The 22500-nt window shown below is 35.6% G+C and overlaps 1 protein-coding gene and 1 pseudogene across 1 annotated transcript; both read right to left on the reverse strand.

The window, feature by feature from the left end:
• Positions 1 to 761: 761 nt before the first annotated feature.
• Positions 762 to 17450, reverse strand: LOC120216519 (annotated as a pseudogene).
• A 1330-nt stretch (positions 17451 to 18780) lies between these two features.
• Positions 18781 to 21986, reverse strand: LOC120216899. The gene is made up of 2 exons (XM_039214181.1): positions 21390 to 21986; positions 18781 to 19269 (listed from the first exon to the last, which is right to left on the reverse strand). The coding sequence occupies exons 1-2, from the start codon at positions 21945 to 21947 to the stop codon at positions 18781 to 18783; spliced, it is 1047 nt and encodes a 348-aa protein (XP_039070112.1). The 5' UTR covers positions 21948 to 21986.
• Positions 21987 to 22500: the final 514 nt, after the last annotated feature.

Consider the following 22500-nt stretch of genomic DNA (forward strand, 5'->3'; position numbering starts at 1 on the left):
GCAATTTCTATTTCTTAATAACAAACGTACGCAAAAAGGAAGCGAAACACATAAATCTAAAGAAATGCAAAAGGATCTTGAACCCTTTAAATAATCGGGTCGGAGCTACCTGCGCTGCGGGCCTCGGGTCAAGGAGAAGCAGAAGACCAGCGATGAGGGAAGGTGAAGGAGCAACCTTGAAGAGTATAATTAACGAGTCAGCTGCAGCATTGTGAAACGAGGTTTAATTTATAGCACTTTAGATCCAACGGCCTACTTTCTTTCTTTCCATCTGACGGTTAGCAGCACTTATAGTATAATTTAGGGAGAAAACTCCTGATTTGTTTTTTTAGGTACGATAAACCCTCCTGATTTAAGTGATAGTTCTTCGTGTGATATTTTAATAACACGATTTTTTAGTTAAATAGTAATATTATAAAGTAAAAAATATAATAACATAATTAAATATTTTTAGTTAAATGATTTATAATTAAATATAAAAGTAATTTATAATTAAATATGCAATTATATATTTTAAAAACATTATATTACATCAAATCAATCAATAGAATTGTATTAAATGATTTACGTGCAAATACAAATAAATATTAAAATGGCAAACGTTGTGTATTTGTTTTCTATTAATATTTCACTTTATTTATATTTTTATAAAATTAATGGAATGTTTATAATATTATAATTTGAATATATACTCCGGTAGCACATATCAATAGAAATAGTTTATAATATAAATAAAGATATATAGATAAATAAACACACATATTGATTATATATAGATATCAAACATGGCTCTTGATGGAAGAGCTATATCCGCTTTGATCATCATAGTATTTGGACCAAAGCATAACACTCCCGTACTTTGAGGAATTCTTTATAGCTGGGAGAACCTTGGATGTTAGATCATTCACCGGGATGAAACCGCTGCCCGCTGCATCTGGATTTGCCGGTAGGCCGAGGAAAATCTTCGTCACAGAGATAGCCGAAGTCCATTGTTTCCATACATCTTTGAGGTTGATAATATCGCCATATGAGTATTGGCAAGGAGGGTTGTTGTAGAATTGGACCCAAACATAATCCATTAGACCTGTTTTGAGTGCATTTCCTGTTGCAGAAGACGGCTATCGAATAGAGCAAAAAACGCAACTGATAATTTGAGAAAATAAAAATGAAGATGAAAGAGACAAAATTTACGTGGAAAACCCCTAAATAATATAGGGTAAAAACCACGGGCAACGGTAGAATAATTTCACTATGAGAAAATAGGAATTACAACTTCTCTCGATCTACCAAGGAGAAAACAATAATGATTCTCTCTTGATAAAAAGAATAAAACAACTCTCAAGAAACTCTATAAATTCTCTAGTATTGGAAGAAATCTAAAATGCTTTGAGATGATTTTGAAGCTAAATGAGCTAGGTGTCAACACACATTTTCGTCCTACTAGGATTCAAACTCCTAAAAATAGGATAGAATTTTGCTAGGATTTAAACTCCTAAAAATAGGATAGAGTTCTACTATGATTTAAACTCCTAAAGATAGGATCCACAAGCACTATAAATAGCCATTGTAACTCACTATTGTAAGACACGATTTACAGACAAAATACAGAGGAAAACACGGAAAATACAAAGGCAAAACTATTGTAAACGATTCGAAAATGAAATAAAAGGTAGCATTTTTTTTATTCGTTTATTTCTCGCATGTTCACGTTATTTTTTTGAGATTTGGTTCGAATAACCCAAAATGTGGGTTGCGCCGATGATCAAAAATGGGCGGGATTTCGAAGTTTCGAACCTAGATCTACCCCGAGACATATTCATTTTTTATCCCCCTAATGCGTAATATCAACGTTAATTGTCTTTCAAATTTGGTCTCAATCTTTATTTTTCTTTATATTAGTCCTTTTATTTATTGTATAGATATTTTTATTTATTTATTATTTACATTATTGTCATTATATAAATATATATACATACATATGTTCTTTTAAATGATTTTCAATTGATATTTTTACACTATATATTATTATTATCTATACATATATTTTTTATTTATTTATATTCATTTGGTTATTTTTTTAATACTATATTTATTATATATATATATATATATATATATATTCTTTTTTTAAATATTTTACTTATAAGCGTATTATTACTATATATTGTATATATATTGTAATTATCTTTATTTAGTTTTTTTTACTTTAACATTATACATATATATGTATGTTTTAAATAATTTATTTATAAGTCAATTATCATTATATGTATACTTTTATATTTGGTTTATATATTTATTTATTTTGGTTTTTGGTTTTTTTTTATATTATATTATATTTTCATATTACTATTATTATTGTTATGATTATTATTTTTCTATTTTACTCATTTATATATATATATATTTCATTTATTTATTTATTTATTTTTCCTTTTATTTTTTTTTACTTATTTTTATTCTTCATTTTTTTATTTATTCATTTTTTCCCTCTGACACATCTTATGACTTTTTAAGGGTATTTTCGTCAATTAATCAGAGGTAAGTAATTCATTATCAAATTTTACCTTTTAATTTAAAATTACAATTTTCTTAATTAAGACAACGGGAAATTACATAGTACCGAAAGGGCGGTTCAAGGGTGCTAATCCTTCCTTGACCGTAACCGACTCCCGAGCCCGACATATTTCTGGTAAGACGCAGATCAGGTAAGAAATAGGGTATCCGATCAACCCATTTATTTTTAAATAAATGATCGGTGGTGACTCCAAATCCACATTTTCCAAGTCGAAGCCCAATCCCGGGGCCCAACCGAAATACAGTTGCGACAACTTGGCGACTCCGCTGGGGACATAGGTAAGTGAGTCAGGCTAAGGTAATTTCCAGTTGTTTTTTTTAATGAAAATGGTAAGTTTAAATTTTAAGGTAACATTTCGATCCTTATTACTTACTTTTGATTATATTTTCGAGTAAATAGTTGTACTGACCGTTTTTTAATGATTTCAGCCCTTAAATATTTTTCATCCAAAGGCTCTATACCCGAGCTCCAAACCCGTTTTAAGTGGGGGTGAAAGCGACGCATTCGTGTGAATTTATTCATCGTATGGGCCTAGCAAGTAACCTTTGGGATTCATATACCTTATGCCTTCGAGTGAATTTATTCTCCGTATGGGCATAAGGGAATGTTTCCTCTCAAGTTTAACTTAGTCCACACAAGCCTGTGATGGGTTTAGGACTAAGGGTCTGGTAAGCCCAAGGGGGCACCGATAAGGAGAACTCGAGTACCTTTTTTTAGAACCTAAACTCGGAGACTACAAGGAGTTAGGGCCCACCCCAAAATCTCGTTTTAAACCCTAGGATGCCGAAATTATTTTCTACTTTACTTTCTATTCAAAACATGTGAACTAGAAATTTATGCGGTTAGGACTTGTTCAAAATCAACTTGCGGGATAGAGATCATATCCGAGTAGGAATAATAAGCATGTGGGGTAGATATCATGTGGGGTAGGACTTTTATTTTCATGATTGCTTTGATTATTATCTTTACCTTACTAACTATTTTCATTTTTTTCCTCTATTTTATTTTATTTTCATCATCTGCATCATTCAAAAGAGGTCTTGATCCACCAAAAAACGTGTTCGTTAACCATAAATAATCTGCATTAATGGACAAAGGTGTTGTAATACAGGAGATTAAAAACCCCGAGGTACGACTATGGTCAGAACAATGTGTCAGAGCTTCGAGACAGTCTTCAAGGAAGTTATGTGTCAGAGCTTGTTAGCTATGCCTCTATCAGCCTAAAACAGAACAATGTGCAAGAACTTCGAGACATCTGGGACTGTTGGAAGAATGATCGAAAATATCTGGGACTGTTAGAAGTTCAGTCAGCGGTATGATGACATTGCACTTTTGCTTCATGTTAAGACCGGTGAGCCCTTAATCAGAGCCTTGGTTCAATTCTGGAACCCGGGATACAGTTGCTTCACTTTTAACCAAGAGGACATGGTACCTACCATCGAGGAATATACTATACTATTGCACTGTGAAAGCATTAAACTAGAGCGAGCCTACATCAAACACATAAAGAGTCAGCCTTTCAAGAACAGACTGGCTAAGATTGCAGGAGTTGATGAAAAGTGGGTGACTGACTGACTCCGAAACAAAGGTAACAGGCAAGGAATTCAATGGATCCACATAAGGAAACTAATGAATGACCACCCTGATGAATGGAAGACTATAGACCTTTTTGCACTAGGTCTGTATGGCTTGATCATCTTTCCGAAGATTTTGGGATGCATTGACGCAGCCGTGGTGGAACTGTTTGAGCAACTTCTGAAACGAGTCAACCCAGCACTAACCATCTTAGCCGAGACCTTTCGGTCTCTCAACCATTGCCGAAGAGCTGGCGGAGGTAGATTCATTGGATGTGTTCAGCTCCTTCAAGTCTGGATTCACAGCCACTTCTAGAAGACTAATTGGGTTGCCTACCACCGATTTAGCACTACGTATTCACCTTTGAGAGAGTTCATCACCATGAAATGGCATGAAGGAACTTCAAAAGAGAAGTGGATAAAAGTCTTCACTCATCTATCAAGACCGAGATATTACTTGGAGAGCCCCCTGGTTGTTCCTCAGTGACGTTGTTTTCCAATGTGGGGACTCTGACACTATGACCTTACCTGAACTTTGGGATGCAGTTGGGTATGCTCCATTGTTAGCACTTAGACATTATGGGACACGTCAGTTTGTCCCAGTAACATGCGGACTAGCTAAATCAGAGTTTGAGTATCACGGTGATAACTATAAGAAGATGATCAAGAAATCAGTCGATTCATGGAAGAAAGTATTCCGGATGGATATGGTAGCTGCCAGAAACATGCTTGCTCCGGACTATGTGGAGTGGCGAAGATTGAGGAAAAATGACAATATTCCGGTGCCAGACTGTGAGGACACTCGGACCATGGAGGAACATCTCAGGCCCGTCTCTTCTGAACTTGAGATAGCCAAAACAAAGTTTGAAGCTGTGAACAATGAGCTGGGAAGAGGATAAAGGAACTTGAGGCTGAGCGCTATCAGTGGAATCTAGATGCCGACTCTCAGAAAGATCGAGCAGACAAACTAGAAAGATAACAAAAAATAGTCAGTTTAGAGCTCGAAGACTTGAGAAAGGGGTATCAAGATAAAGTCAATAATAACTCTAAGTTGAAAGTGGCTTCTAAATACTGGAATTAGAGAGCTTGAAAGGAACAGATGAAGACTGCCCAGAGGCACTTAGCAGGCAGTCAGCATCAAAACCAATGCTTGAGAATCCGGATGGCTGATATGGAGAAACAACATGAGAGATATGGCAAAGCAATAGCTGAGTTAGAAGCTAATGTAGATGGGTTCAAGAAGCAAGCAAACAAGCTTCAGATAGTGCCCTTCGATGGATGTTTACAGTGGCGTTTCCGTTGGGAGCAAGCACAACAAAGGGTAAAGGCCAGAGACGCAGTCATCCGAGACTTCCTGGATCAAGTGCAGAAGGTAGCTCGTCATCTACACGGCCTGGCAAGGGAAGCTGGAATGGTCCGAAAAGGCATACAACCAGTGACAGATGAAGACAGAAGACTTGTTAATCTACTAGAAGCTGTTCGGGGTCTAGAGGATTTAGTCCGAATGTACCTTTGATCGTTTTTATATCTCTTACAAGATAAAACATTTTTTGTCTAAGTAAAGATTATTTATAATAATTGACACTTTTCTGGATCAATGCCTCAAACATTTCATGTATTCTTGCATTTTGCATTTTTTGCCTTTTTGCATCTTCATCTACATTTTCAAGCATTATCACAAACATGAAATTAAGTCATGAAAGACTCGATGAAGTAGATTTAACCACATGGAAGCAAGATTGTAACATTAAAGAGCCTGATCAGCTGATGGTAGGAATAAGTCGGCCAAGATGATCTAAGAAAAGAATCCCCATATCCTAAGGACTACGATGTTGAAGCTGTTAGGTGTTACCACATAAGAAGCCCCAAACATTCCTCTGAGAACTATAAGGCGCTGAAGCGCAAGATCCAAAACCTGATGGATTCAGGGGCATAAACGGCCGAAGAAGGGGGCATGGCATATACCATTTGCACTTAGAGGATTATTTTGTTTAAACACGTCTCTAATCTTTCATCGTTTGCTTAATCTTTTAAAGGATTGAATTTATGCTACTTTCTAAGGTTGAGCAATTGAACAAATTCTAATCTTTAGTTCTTCGAATATTAAATGAATTAAGGATTCTTTTAATTCTTCAAGAATTATAGATTTTTGACATATGACAAGGTTAGACTTTTTTTATCCTGTCTCAAACCCCAAAATAAAATACCTTGATTCTTTACCCAAAATAACTCATGGTCATTACCAAAAAGACCAAATTTTGACATTATCTCCCTTTGAAATTCTTGAACATTACCTTTATCTTTTTGATACACCCACACCTTTCTTTGAGTCAATAAGATCACACAACTGTCTTTTTTAGACTCAAAAATAACCTTTCTTACCATTAAAACCTAAGGCATTGAGTTGTTCATTTTAACATGAGCATTCTTCTAAAGAACCAACTTGGGGTATCTCGCGGGGAGCCTGAACATTAAGACATCTGGAAAAAAAAGAAGAAAAATTCATTCTAAATATTTCTATCATGCATTAATTATACTGCTTTCATGTGAATAGAATTAATCTTGAAAATCTATCCCCCTGGGGATACCTCTTCTGTGAAGATTTACATGTATGAAATGATGAACGACTTTCTTTCTTTATCCCTTCACAACAGGAGAAAAAATATATCCTTTGTGTCCCCTTTTGAGCCTGTAGTATTTTTCTTCTGATTCAACCCTAACCTAGGATCACCCTCCACACTGGGGGGCAAGGTGGAAGAAATATGCTCACATGACCGAAGACATTGATTCAGATGAGATACCAAAAGGTGAGCCAAATGCCAAGTGCGAAGATTCAATCAAAACAAAAAGGGCAAAAACAAAAAAGAAAAGAAGAAAAAAAAAGGGAAAAAAAGAATAAAAATCAAAAAGAAAAATGGACAAAAAAGCACATGCAAAGATTCCCTAAAGACAAATGGTACATCAAGCTTCAAACTATGAGATTGATCAAGCACAATCATTCCCGAATCACTAAATCACTTCACTCAAAGATCATAGAGCATCAAGAGAGAAACATTTTGAGCAAGATTGAAGGCACCAGAATGAATTGATCCTTGGTTCAACACCATGAAACACTTGTTTGGGCCTATTTATCCTTTTCTTTCATAACCATGAACCCTGGCCTACATTACGTGCCTTACAAGTCCCTTCTAATCATACATGGATTTCTAAACAAAAGAGAATATCTTCAGATTTCATCCCGCCCATCAGGATTAATCTTTGTTTGCAAAAAACAATGTAATTAATGCATGGTAGAGAAAAATAACAAAGGGGGGTTCAAGACGTAAATCCTGAATAATGTCTTGAAACCAAAGGAGGATTTGAGTTGAAAACCTGAAAAGGTGGCTCGAATATAAAAATTATGCAACTGAGGCGATCACACAAATTCCTTGATAAGGCATCGCACAATCTAAATGTGACTATGAAAGCTGGGAGTCGGAGAACACTTCCAGTAGAGGAGCATGCAAGCTACCTCATCAAACCTTTGAGCATCAAATGCCAAACCTTTGACCAAACAGAATAACCTGAGACCTTTTTATCATTTCTTTACTTGACCATTTCCCAAAGATAGCTTTGATCTTGGCACGTGTCAAATAACTATAATTTATTGAAGGATTAACATTGTAATTAACATTTGATATCCAATGAACTCTAGTTTTATGATTCGTCTCAATTGTAAAACCGTGAAAGAGACAATATTTTCAAAACATTTGATTAAACATTTTTTGAAACTCTTTATTGATATTTTTCAGAACTTTGAAAATAAAAGAGAAAGAAAAACATTTTTTTTTCAAACATGACAATCTCTCTAGAGTGGATCTTGGTAAATGACATGTGACTCTTAGACACAAAACTCATGCTCAGAATCAATGCTGAAGCAAGAAATGAGGAACATTTGAGGCATCTTTGAAGATTCAACATCAAATATTGGGGCATTTTTGGATATTGGGGTATCATTTGGGGATTCAACATCCTAATGCAAGTTATCAGACCTTTTTCAGGAGATAAAATATAACCAATTCATGTTACATGCATCTTATGCATACATTTTAGAGCATCATATTTATCATTTTCCACATACATAAATTTTTACAGCTTTTAGAGTCAAGTTTCAACCTCAAGACGAAGGATACTCGATTCAAAAGCACCTTTAAAGATTCATGTTGGTTGCTTAACTCAGCAGCAAGAAGCTACACTTTGACCAAATTGAAAGTTTCTCTCGAAACAACACAATTTTTTCGAGAGTGGATTTCAACTTCACGACGAATGATATCTAGCTTGAAGCCAAACTTCACAATAAAGGGGTCTCCACGGTTTCAACTTCACGGCGAAGAGAATTGTGTCCACCTGCAACATACAATACTTGGATTTCAACTTCACGATGAAGGATATTCAAGTCAAGGCTCAACTTCACAACGAAGTGGCCATCCGTGATTTCAACTCCACGACGGAGGATATCATGCCATTCGAGACAACACAAGTTCAACTTCACAACGAAGGGACGGCTGGTTGTCAACAAACAACTTCCCAATTTCAGAGCCAATTTCAACTTCACAGCGAAGGATATTGGACTCCAGACAACGCAAGTTCAACTTCACAACGAAGGGACCGCTGGTTGTCAACAATCAACTTCTCAATTTTTGAGCCAATTTCAACTTCAACAACGAAGGATATTGGACTCCAGACAACGCAAGTTCAACTTCACGACGAAGGGACCGCTGGTTGTCAATAACCAATTTCCCAATTTCAGAGCCAATTTCAACTTCACAGCGAAGGATATTGGACTCAAGACAACGCAAGTTCAACTTCATGACGAAGGGACCGCTGGTTGTCAATAAACAACTTCCCAATTTCAGAGCCAATTTCAACTTCACAGCGAAGGATATTGGACTCCAGACAAAGCAAGTTCAACTTCACGACGAAGGGACCGCTGGTTGTCAACAAACAACTTCTCAATTTCAGAGCCAATTTCAACTTCACAACGAAGGATATTGGACTCCAAACAACGCAAGTTCAACTTCACGACGAAGGGACCGCTGGTTGTCAACAAACAACTTCCCAATTTCAGAACCAATTTCAACTTCACAACGAAGGATATTGGACTCGAGACAACGCAAGTTCAACTTCACGACGAAGGGACCGCTGGTTGTCAACAAACAATTTCCCAATTTCGGAGCCAATTTCAACTTCACAGTGAAAGATATTGGACTCCAGACAATGCAAGTTCAACTTCACGACGAAGGGACCGCTGGTTGTCAACAAACAATTTCCCAATTTCGGAGCCAATTTCAATTTCACAGCGAAGGATATTGGACTCCAGACAATGCAAGTTCAACTTCACGACGAAGGGACCGCTGGTTGTCAACAAACAACTTCTCAATTTCAGAGCCAATTTCAACTTCACAACGAAGGATATTGGACTCCAGACAACGCAAGTTCAACTTCACGACGAAGAGACCGCTGGTTGCCAACAAACAACTTTCCAATTTCAGAGCCAATTTCAACTTCACAACGAAGGATATTGGACTCGAGACAACGCAAGTTCAACTTCACGATGAAGGGATCGCTGGTTATCAACAAACAATTTCCCAATTTCGGAGCCAATTTCAACTTCACAACAAAGGATATTGGACTCGAGACAACACAAGTTCAATTTCACAACGAAGGGACGGGTGGTTGTCAACAAACAATTTCCCAATTCCAGAGCCAATTTTAACTTCACGACGGAGGATATTGGACTCGGAACAATGCTACTTACTTGGATTTCAACTTCACGACGAAGGATATCCAATTCCAGGCTCAACTTCATGACGAAGGGGTCACCCGCGGTTTCAAATTCACGACGAAGGGAATCGTGCACACAAGCATCATCTATCTTTAAATTGGATTTCAACTTCACGACGAAGGATATCCAACTCAAAGAAGGAGTATCTGTCAACAAAGACCTTCGAGTTCGACTACGCTCAGCTCCAAGGCACATCATTTACAGCATAACTCAAGGCTATAATGGTTATCTGCCATCAAATTTGTCGAGTTCGATTTCATTCAGCTCGATGACACATCAATCGCATTACTTTCCGGTTGCAGTCGAGGTTTTCAAGTCGAGAAGAGGACCTGGGTTAACCGTGCTTTAGTGACAAACAACCATTTTCAAGCAAAAGCTATCTGTCGATGAAGATTTCTGAGTTCGATTTCGATCCAAGGTTTTTAAACCGAGAAGAAGACCGAAGGGCAACGAGAAGCCACGTGCTGATTCAAATTCCGACTACGGCTTCAATTTCAATCATTTCAAGATGAACTCGGCTTCACGACGGAGGAGTCATCCGTAACTCAATTCGACAGGGAGTTATTGAAACATCAGAGTCAATTTTCAACTCCACCGAACGAAAAGTGTGTCTTTTAATCTTTTCCCTATCCCCGTTACACGACTATGGGCAAAGAGGGGCAGCTGTCAACACATATTTTCCTCCTACTAGGATTCAAACTCCTAAAAATATGATAGAATTTGGCTAGGATTTAAACTCCTAAAAATAGGATAGTTCTACTATGATTTAAAACTCCTAAAGATAGATCCACAAGCACTATAAATAGCCATTTGTAACTCACTATTGTAAGACACGATTTACAGACAAAATACAGAGGAAAACACGAAAAATACAAAGGCAAAACTATTGTAAACGATTCGAAAAGGAAATAAAAGGTAGCATTTTTTTTTGATTCGTTTATTTCTCGCATGTGCACGTTATTTTTTTGAGATTTGGTTCGAATAACCCAAAACGTGGGTTGCGCCGATGACCAAAAATGAGCGGGGTTTCGAAGTTTTCGAACCTAGATCTACCCCGGGCGTATTCATTTTTTATCCCCCTAATGCGTAATATCAAGTAATTGTCTTTCAAATTTGGTCTCAATCTTATTTTTTCTTTATATAGTCCTTTTATTTATTGTATAGATATTTTTATTATTTTTTATTATTTACATTATTGTCATATATAAATATATACGTATGTTCTTTTAAATGATTTTCAATTGATTTTTTACACTATATATTATTATTATCTATACATATTTTTTATTTATTTATATTCATTTGGTTATTTTTTAATACTATTTTATTATTTTTATATATATATATACTTTTTTTTTAATATTTTACTTATAAGCGTATTATTACTATATATTGTATATATTGTAATTATCTTTATTTAGTTTTTTTTTTTACTTTAACATTATACATATATATTATGTTTTAAATAATTTTATATATAAGTCAATTATCATTATATGTATACTTTATATTTGGTTTATATTTATTTATTTTTTTTGTTTTTGGTTTTTTATATTATATTATATTTTTCATATTACTATTATTATTGTTATGATTATTTTTCTATTTTACTCATATATATATATATATATATATATATATATATATATTAATATTTCATTTATTTATTTATTTATTTTTCCTTTTATTATTTTTACTTATTTTTATTCTTCATTTTTTCATTTATTCATTTTTTCCCTCTGACACATCTTATGACTTTTTAAGGGTATTTTCGTCAATTAATCATAGGTAAGTAATTCATTATCAAATTTTACCTTTTAATTTAAAATCACAATTTTCTTAATTAAGACAACAGGAAATTACATAGTACCGAAAGGGCGGTTCAAGGGTGCTAATCTTTCCTTGACCGTAACCGACTCCCGAGCCCGACATATTTCTGGTAAGACGCAGATCAGGTAAGAAATAGGGTATCTGATCAACCCATTTATTTTTAAATAAATGATCGGTGGCGACTCCCAATCCACATTTTTCAAGTCGAAGCCCAATCCCGGGGCCCAACCGAAATACGGTTGCGACACTAGGGTATTTATAATTGAAGCTTAAGGACTAATTTGTAAATACCCTAAATTACAATGACTAAAATATACAATTATACCATTGCTAATTTTCAACAATTAGCCAACCATTTTTGACATTTTTTTCGGTGGATTTTCAATAATCTATCACTTGAAGATTTAATTGGAACAATCATATCTTCACACCATTCTTTCTACCTTGTACCTTCATGTTGCTTACGTCTCTGACAGGCCATAAGAGGATCGACACCAAGTAAATTTATCGGTATTGATCGTCTTCGTCATGAAATCTACTATGTTGTCTTTGGTATAAATCTTTTGCATATCTACTGTCTCTTCTTCCACCTTTTCAAGAATGAAATGGTATTGAACTCGTATGTGTTTTTTCCTTTAATGAAATGTTGGATTCCTTGCTAAATGCAAGACGCTTTGAATGTCACAAAATAGAGAGACATACTATTGATTGTGCCCAAGATCCTCCAATAGCATCTTCAACCAAATTGTTCCTTTACTGGCTTGTGTAGCTGCTACATATTATGCCTCTGTTGTGGATGTAGCCACAACTGACTGCAATTTTGAAACCCAACTTACAGCTCCACCAGCAATTTTGAACATATATCCTGTAGTAGATTTGTTTTTGTTCAAATCCCCTGCATAGTCAGAATCTACATACCCATTGATTATTAAGTTTGATCCTCCGTAACATAATGCAACATTTGAGGTCCCTTTGATGTATCTCAGGATCCTCTTTACTGTATTCCAATACTCTTTGCCTGGATTCGCCATGTACCGACTAACCACTCCCACTGCTTATGCAATGTCTGGTCTTGTACATATCATAGCGAACATTAAACTTCCCACAACTGATGCATACGGTACTCGAGACATCTCTATCCTCTCTTCTTCACTGCTAGGACTCATACTGGAGGATAATTTGAAGTTAATAGGAAGAGGGGTAGAAATTGGCTTACAATCTTGCATGTTGAATCGTGACAAGGTCTTCTTCAAGTAATTCTTTTGTGAAAGCCAAATCTTTCTATTACTTCTGTCTCGGTGAATTTGCATCCCTAGAATCTTGTTTACTGATCTCAATTCCTTCATTTCAAATTCCCTAGCCAGTTTTGCCTTTAATTCTTCAATATGATCTTTGTTGGGTCCTGCAACCAACATGTCATCCACATACAACAGCAATATAACAAAATCGTTATCACCAGACCTCTTAAAATAAGCACAAGGGTCTGCATTAAGTCTGTTGTATCCAATGAACATAATGAAGGAATCAAATCTCTTATACCAACACCTCGGCGCCTGCTTTAGACTGTACAGAGATTTGTTCAATCTGCAAACTAAGTTCTTTTTTCGTCTTCTTCAAAACCTTCAGGCTGGAGCATTTAAATCTCTTCTTCAAGATTTCCATGAAAAAAAGTTGTTTTTAACATCTAGCTGCTCTAGATGTAAGTTTAATATAGCACACATTGCCAAAACTACTCGAACTGTTGTTAGTCAAACCACAGGAGAAAAGATTTCATTGAAATCAATACCTTCTTTTTGAGCATATCCTTTTTCCACCAGTCTTGCACAATACCTCTCCACTTGATCATCACCATTTCGCTTGTTTTTGAAGACCCATTTGTTACCAATTGGCTTCCTTCCTTGTGGTAGTGACACAATGTCCCATGTATTATTTTTATGAAGGGCTTCAATTTCTTCTTGCACCTCCATCATCCATAGTGAGACATCTGAGCTGTTTATTGCCTCCTGGTATGTTGATGGCTCACCATCCTCTGTTAAAAGGCAGTATGTAATATTACTTTCTATAACATAATCTGAGTGTCAATTGGGACGTCTTCTCACACGATCTAATTGACGAGTTGTTGGAGCTTCAGAACTCTCTGGTTCTTGTTCATCATGTACTGGTTCTGCTTCAGAAGAATCTCCTTGTTCAAACTCCTTTTCCAAATGTATTTGTGTAGTCTCTGACTTTTCAGCGCTACCATCTTCTTCTTTTCTTTGTAGTTTATCTTCTATAAAGATAACATCCCTGCTAATGATCACTTTGCGGGCAGTGGGATCCCACAAGCGATACCCCTTTACACCATCAGCATACCCCAAGAATTTGCATTTCCTGGATTTTGGATCTAGCTTTGAAATTTCTTGGGAGTTGTACATCAAGTATACAATACTTCTAAATACATTGAGGTTTGAATAATCAGCTGGTTTACCAGTCCACATCTCCATTGGTGTCTTCAGCTCTATTGCAGTTGATGGAGCTCGATTCACCAAATAACAGACAATATTGACTGCTTCTGCCCAGAATGATTTTTCTAGGCCTGCATCCCTCAATATTGCTCTTGTTCTTTGTAACAAAGTTCTGTTCATCCTCTCTGCCACTCCATTTTGTTGAGGAGTGTTCGCACTGTGAACTGTCTTTTGATGTCTTATTTCCTACAAAAGTCATCAAATTCTTCACTTGTGTATTCTCCTCCATTATCTGTTCTGAAATACTTGATCTTATTTCCAGAATCAAGTTCCACCCGCGCTTTGAAGTTTTTGAAAGTTGAAAACACATCTGACTTCTTCGTAATAGGGTACACCCAACGTGTCCTGGAGTAATCATCAATAAATGAGACAAAGTATTTTACTTCGTATAGGGATGTAATTGGTGCTTGCCATACGTCAAAGTGAACCAATTATAAAACACTTTTGCCTCTAGAATTTGATGTATTGAATTTCAACCTGTGCTGCTTACTTGTTATGCAATGCTCATACAAAGTAAGTGATACCTTCGTTAAGCCTGAAAGTAGTTTTTGCTCCACAAGGACTTTCATTCCTTGTTCTGACATGTGTCCAAGTTTCTGATGCCATAGTATTGCAGAATCGGAACTACATGAGGCCACAGAGGCTTCTGCTTCTAGCAAAGTCTCTCCCTTAAGCATGTACAAGTTTGTAGCTATCTTTTCGTCTTTTAACACCACAAGCGCTCCACGGAACACATTCATGATTCCTTTCCGTGTTTCAATATTGCTTGCATTATTATCCAACAATCCGTAGGATAATAATTTTTTCTTAAGGTCTTTCACGTGCCGCACATCTCGAACAACTTTAATTGTTCCATCATACATCTTCAATTTTATGGTTCCCACAATCCTCCTGAACAGGTTCATAATGATGAAACCATTCTCTTCTTGAGGTCATGTGATATATCTCCTGAATCAATGAGCATATATATGCATATTTCTTCTACCTTCCACGGTGGTTGACGCTTCACAGCATAGATCATCTCCATCATCGAAGTATTTGCGGTATTGCCTGGATTGGAGTTTTATTTAGACTCCAACAATCCTTCTTCAAGTGACCCTTTTCCACAGTTGTAGCACTTTAAATTCTTTTTGTTTCTCGACTTTGATCTACCATGTTTGTGACTGCTGCTTTGGCCACGTTCCGTTGATCTCCCTCTCATCGTTGTCAATGCTTCTGCTTGTTGTAGATTTACTTGTCTGTCTTCCTTGTTCTTACGCCGATTTTCTTCTTGTAGAATAGCAACCACAACGTCATCGAAGACTAGACTGGTGACATTACTGTTTGTCAAGTTGATGATGAGTTGATCATACAAATCAGGTAGACTTTGAAATAGAAGTTTGTCACGTTCTTGTTCTCCTATTGTATAACTTAAGGATGTAAGCTGAAAAAATAAAGTGTTCAGCGTGTTCAAGTGCTCCGACACTGAAGTAGATTCTGGCATCCGGATAGTGTACAATTTCCTCTTAAGAAAAATTTTATTGTGCAACGATGTGGCCTCATACAATTTGGTGAGATGATCTCATATCTCCTTAGCTGTCTTCTTCTCCCTTGATGCTTGACAATACTTCATCTGCTAATGCTAGATGAAAGTTTGCCATAGTATTCCTGTCTATTTCGATCCATTTGTTGTCATATGTGAAATCTACCGGCCTTTCACTGATAGCTTCTAGACAACCATATTTCCTCAGGATGTCATTCATCTTCAATTTCCACAATGAGAAATTTCTCCCATTAAACTTTTCAATATCAAATTTCGTTGCCATAGTTTCTATTACGGATAGGCAACCATAAAGACACCTCAACCATAAGCAGATATTACACACTCAATCTGGCTATGATACCAATTGTTGCGGAAGACGACTATCGGATAGAGTAAAAACGCAACTGATAATTTGAGAAAATAAAATGAAGATAAAGAGACACAAAATTTACGTGGAAAAACCCCTAAATAATATACAGTAAAAACCAAGCAACAGTAGAAGAATTTCACTATGAGAAAATAAGAATTATAACTTCTCTCGATCTACAAAGGAGAAAACAATGATAATTTTCTCTTGATAAAAAGGAGAAAACAACTCTCAAGAAACTCTCTAAATTCTCTAGTATTGGAAGAAATCTATAATGTTTTGGGATGTTTTTGAAGCTAAATGAGCTAGGGTATTTATAGTTGAAGCTTAAGGACTAATTTGTAAATACCCTAAATTACAATGACTAAAATATACAATTATACCATTGCTAATTTTCAACAATTAGCCAACCATTTTGACATTTTTTTCGGTGGATTAATTCCACCTTTCGGTGGATTTTCAACATATCCGACCCAATCATCAGACGGGCATTGAGGAGCAGCCGTTAAGTACACTTTCTTCCCTTTCTTGTTATATCCCGAAAGGAACGGGCATCCCGTCCTTCGATATCGAAATCGATCCCATCGAGAACAGCGGGTCCTAGCGGTCGAGACGAAGATGTTCCCCCAAGAAATTGTTCCAAAGATATATCGCAACTTGCCTAGCATCATCGGAGGAAGCAAGGGAATAGCTACCGGCACCTCCGCCCAACGAAAGAATGACTTAAACACCTTTGGCTTGACACGATTTAATGTCGGAGCTTAATCCGGTGCAACCATTGCTATAGGGATCACAATGGCCGGCGAGGTTTATCATGGGAGTTTGGCCATTGCCGAATGTTGCCAAGAAGGCTATGTTGACGTATTCATACCTCCCCGTTGCACAAGTCTCCGCTAGGGTGCCTTCGTTGCCGTTTTGGCCCCAGTAGATGGAAATTCCACCACCATTTGAACCAGTTGGTAGCGCCAAAACAATCAAACAGATGAATGAAACTGATATTTTTAGCTATTCTTTAGGGTTTCTTTATTACACGATCGAGTTATTACTGTGTAGAAACTACGGTGGTGAAGCTCCACAGTTATAGCTCAAAAATGGCGGTTGTCGTTTGACAATTAATATGAAATTTCGCAGCAGGGAACGTAGCGTCCTTTATTCTATCCTGCCTCGGTATTTTAATGCTCACCGTCAACTTGAGGCAAGCAAATGGAAATTCCTACGGCGTTCACCTTGTCCAGTTGATAAGTTAATCATATGGAAATTTGTCCAAATCAGATCAAATACAAGATAGATTTCAAAGCATCGTTGCTATTCAACCATTCAATAAGTCAAACTCTAAATAAATTTCTTTTTCCACTTTCTTTTATCTTGTTAACAAATTTAATAAAAGGTGATATACATTATGTTTTTGTTACTTTATTATATATAAATATTTTTAAGTGTGTGTCTACAATTGTAATTTCATATTTTAAATATAAATATAGTTTCTTAATATTATATGGATTTTATTATATTTTATATATGTATATGTAAACATTTAAAAGGATAATATTTCTTCGTGAAAATAATATGTGGAATAGTCTTCTAAATTGTTGAAATGTAATTTTATAAGTCATCCGAACGAAAAACTATTCTTCTCAAATTTTAAAATATTTGAATATATTTTTAAATAGAAATTTATATTAACTTTTGAAATTGTAAATATATACTTTATTATTAGTTAATTTCATGCATTATTAGCGTTATTAATTATCAGGTGCATTTTTATACCACGATAGATAATAGTTTTATTTGCATAGTATATTTTAATATATATATTTTTGAATTGAATCAAGCTCTTAAGTATGACGGGCCATTTGCAGCTCAATCTATCAAAGCAAAAAAGTCTGGTAGAGCAGAGGCAAAAAGAATGACGTTCACGGAATCATGATTCACAAGTTCTGTTGGTGCATCCGTCACCTTGTTACATTCTCACGGAATCCATTGAATATCAGTAGCCCATACTTTATGTCTCAAGTTATAGATCGCATGCATCAAAGCCGAAGTGCTATCGACTCCATCCGTACCCTCGACAATCTTGGTTGCATGAAGGCAACCAGTTTGGACAATAACACGTTCAAATCTATTTTCCCATGCAATCTTCAACCCAGGCACAGAGCCGGCCCTAGGCCAAAAGGGACGCCCGCCCAGGGCCCACAAAAAGGGGCTTTGGATGTTTTAATAATTTTGGTAAGCAGGTGGATAAACATTGCCTCTTAGATATTCTTTCTAGGATTATAGTATGACATAATCGAGGAGATTTTGATGTCTTTTATGCACAAGGAGATTATGTGGATAAACAATGTCGTAGTGAACTTTGATAGGAGTATTTTCATTCCATGACATCTTTCTGTCCATTTGTTTTGTTTGCTCAGCTTACCTGTCGATATATGTTTTAGACAATTTTCGGCGTTCCTCGTAGCAACTAAGGATTAAGATACAAGGCATACTTTTAATGCTTTAAGACTTTTACATTAATATTAATTTAACTTTAATTTAAAACACACAACGTTTTTAATACAGATAAAAATTATGACTGGAGAGATTAATCGGTGTCTGACCAGTAGATATCCATGCCGCCCCAATTACTTTCAGGAACTCCGAGAGCCTTCCAAACTGCTTTGGAGGCATCAACGATGTTGTTAGGGCAAGGAGGCTGATAATCATGGTCCGAATCGCATCCCATCGTTGAATCACATTCGTCAACCACCTTAGCCCTCACACTTTTTCCGTTACCATAAATGTTAACATACTTCAAACATCTCTTTTTGTCGTTAAACCACCCCGTCGAAAGTGCCACCACAGGGTCATCATCTGAGTGGTATTGGTTGTCGCATTCTGATGGGCCGCCACCATCCCCACCCGCCTGAAAACTGTTAAGCGTCAACGTTGCTTTTGTACGGCTCGACACTGGCGGTGAACATTTGTATGTTGTGTAGAGCTTCCCAACTTTACAACAATCAGAATCGTTTTCAGTGTTGCATTGTCCAGGCGGAGGATTTTTCCCTCTTATTGTCCCACTAGGCCTGCAAGTTTGAGCTTCAACACTTGCGAATATATAAACAAAGCAAAGGAGAAGTAAGAAGACACTTGAACCAGCTTGCTTCTTCATTTTATAATTATAGCTTTGTTTTAACGATTTGGTTGTGCAAAGCTACAACTGAGGAAAGGCAATATATAGAGATTATAGCTTCAAGTAATTCAAAATATCAGTCTTCCAAACTTTAATTAGGACAAATTTGTGGCACCTTTGAACTTCCAAGGATAATATTTTGTAATTTGCAGAAAATATATAGACAGATATAGGTATAAAATGTTATGGTGGACCGCTAGAATGGAGGATTTGTGAGTTGAGTTAATGTATAAAATATAGTATTTGGGGTTAGTTGATCTCCCTTCCTATATTGTTAATAATTTATATATACAATTTTTAAGGTTTTTTTTCTTCTATTTTAACGATCTGACCCTTAAAAGATTGTAAAAGTAAATATTAAAATTTTATATTGTACAATTATTTTTTTTATTTTTAAATATAAACAGTTAAATTGATCAAAATTGTAAACGTAAAAGATTAAAAAAAATTATATTGTACAATTACTATTTTTTTAAAATATTAACAGTTAAATTTATCAAAACTGTAAACGTAAAAGATTAAAAAAATTATATTGTACAACTATTTATTTATTTATTTTTAAATATTAACAGTTAAATTGATCAAAACTGTAAACGTAAAAGATTAAAAAAATATAGCTGATATGGAATGTGTGTTTTGTGAGCTTTATTGTGTGAGGAATTATCTATGCATGCTTAGTTCGATGTTATGTGAAGCCGAATAACCTCTTCTTGAGGCTTCTTGTGGGATTTGTTACAAAGGCTAATTGAGATCAGATTCTCCTCCACCTTGTTTGATGCTATGTGAGATCGGACAACCACATGTTACTCATGTGACGAGAATCATTATCGATATTAAGTAATATCTAGATTCCTTATTTTGGCTACATGACTACTATGTGATATCGGGTGCCAATGTTATTGGTCATATGTGTTCATTGTGTGATATTGTGATCATTGTATATATTGATTTGTAACTGAGGCCAGGTGAAACTAGTATGAGAACGAGAGCTCTATTATGTGGATAATTGTTGATAATGAATTGCACGTTTAGATCTCTGCCTCTCTGCTTATACTATCGAGCATGCATATGTTAATGAATTGCCAATAGTATAGTGGAGTAGATGTGTATCATTTAGCTTTGTTAGCTCAACATTCAGATGTCTTTATTATTTATAGGTAAGTAGTTCGGATTATTGGAGGAATATCTTCACTGTAAAATATCCAACGTCTTCGTGTTTAGAGTACAATACAAACTACTTTAGTGGATATATATATATATATATATATATCCATATGACCCTTATTTATGGGATTTGGTCTATAAACGTTTTTTACATACATAATTTTGTTTTGTATCAAATTGTCATGGAGTTCCTATTTGTATAAACTATTTTAATTATCTTGGTATTTATGCTGTGGTATGAGTTTACATTTGGGAAAGAAAAAGAATTTGATTTTGGTGTTGCTTTAATGACCCAATATGACATTTTAGACACATTATATAAGGATCGGGTCTAAAGTGTTATATATAAAGCAAATGCATTATTGATAATATTTTTATAAACGAGTCACTCTGTTGTTAAAAGTGAAAGAAATGTCTAACATGGCCTAGCACAATGACCAACAATGACGCTACCACGATTCTATTATAAGCTTTGGATGTTTTAATAATTTTGGTAAGCAGGTGGATAAACATTGCCTCTTAGATATTCTTTCTAGGATTATAGTATGACATAATCGAGGAGATTTTGATGTCTTTTATGCATAAGGAGATTATGTGGATAAACAATGTCGTAGTGAACTTTGATAGGAGTATTTTCATTCCATGACATCTTTCTGTCCATTTGTTTTGTTTGCTCAGCTTACCTGTCGATATATGTTTTAGACAATTTTCGGCGTTCCTCGTAGCAACTAAGGATTAAGATACAAGGCATACTTTTAATGCTTTAAGACTTTTACATTAATATTAATTTAACTTTAATTTAAAACACACAACGTTTTTAATACAGATAAAAATTATGACTGGAGAGATTAATCGGTGTCTGACCAGTAGATATCCATGCCGCCCCAATTACTTTCAGGAACTCCGAGAGCCTTCCAAACTGCTTTGGAGGCATCAACGATGTTGTTAGGGCAAGGAGGCTGATAATCATGGTCCGAATCGCATCCCATCGTTGAATCGCATTCGTCAACCACCTTAGCCCTAACACTTCTTCCATTACCATAAATGTTAATATACTTCAAGCACCTCCTTTTGTCACTAAACCACCCAGTTGAAAGTGCCACCACAGGGTCATCATCTGAATGATATTGATTGTCGCATTCCGACGGGCCGCCACCATCCCCACCCGCCTGAAAACTGTTAAGCGTTAACGTTGCTTTTGTACGGCTCGAAACGGGCGGTGAACATTTATATGTTGTGTAGAGCTTCCCAACTTTACAACAATCAGAATCGTTTTCAGTGTTGCATTGCCCAGGCGGAGGATTTTTCCCTCTTATTGTCCCACTAGGCCTGCAAGTTTGAGCTTCAACGCTTGCGAATATATAAACAAAGCAAAGGAGAATTAAGACGACACTTGAACCAGCTTGCTTCTTCATTTTCTAATTCAGATTTGTTTTAATGTTTTGGTTGTGCAAAACTACAACTGGGAAAAGGCAATATATAGAGATTATAGCTTCAAAAAATTTAAAATATCAGTCTTTCAAACTTTAATTAGGACAAATTTGTGGCACCTTTGAAATTCCAAGGATAATATTTTGTAATTTGCAGAAAATATAAACAGATATAGGTATAAATGTTATGGTGGACCGCTAGAATGGAAGATTTGTGAGTTGAGTTAATGTATAAAAATATATGAGATGAATCAAACATGCATTGTATTGAGGAGGAATGTTGTTTTAATCATGATTCTGTTGCTAGGGGTGAGCACTCAATCATGTCAAGTTAAAAAATAATTGAGTTAGTTGAGTTGACAAGTTGTATTTTATAACTCAAACTTCAATTTTTTTAGTAGAGTTTGATTTATGAAGTTCGAGTCGAGTTGTTTAAGTTTCTATACAAATTTAATTATAATTATGTATAGTATTATAGTACGAATTTGTTCTAATTTTTCGACATTATCTAATCATATAATGTTAGATGGAGGGGAAA

The sequence above is a fragment of the Hibiscus syriacus genome, unplaced genomic scaffold (assembly GCF_006381635.1).
Source record: "Hibiscus syriacus cultivar Baekdansim isolate YM2019G1 unplaced genomic scaffold, ASM638163v2 tig00000765_pilon, whole genome shotgun sequence".
NCBI classification, from domain to species: Eukaryota; Viridiplantae; Streptophyta; class Magnoliopsida; order Malvales; family Malvaceae; genus Hibiscus; species Hibiscus syriacus.

Excerpts from the sequence above, each read along its gene's own strand:
- LOC120216899 (XM_039214181.1), bottom strand. The coding sequence starts at position 21,947 with ATGAAGAAGCAAGCTGGTTCAAGTGTCGTCTTAATTCTCCTTTGCTTT. Across the intron at positions 19,270-21,389 it reads TGGATATCTACTGGTCAGAC|ACTTGCAGGCCTAGTGGGAC; the intron begins ACCGATTAATCT and ends GTTGAAGCTCAA.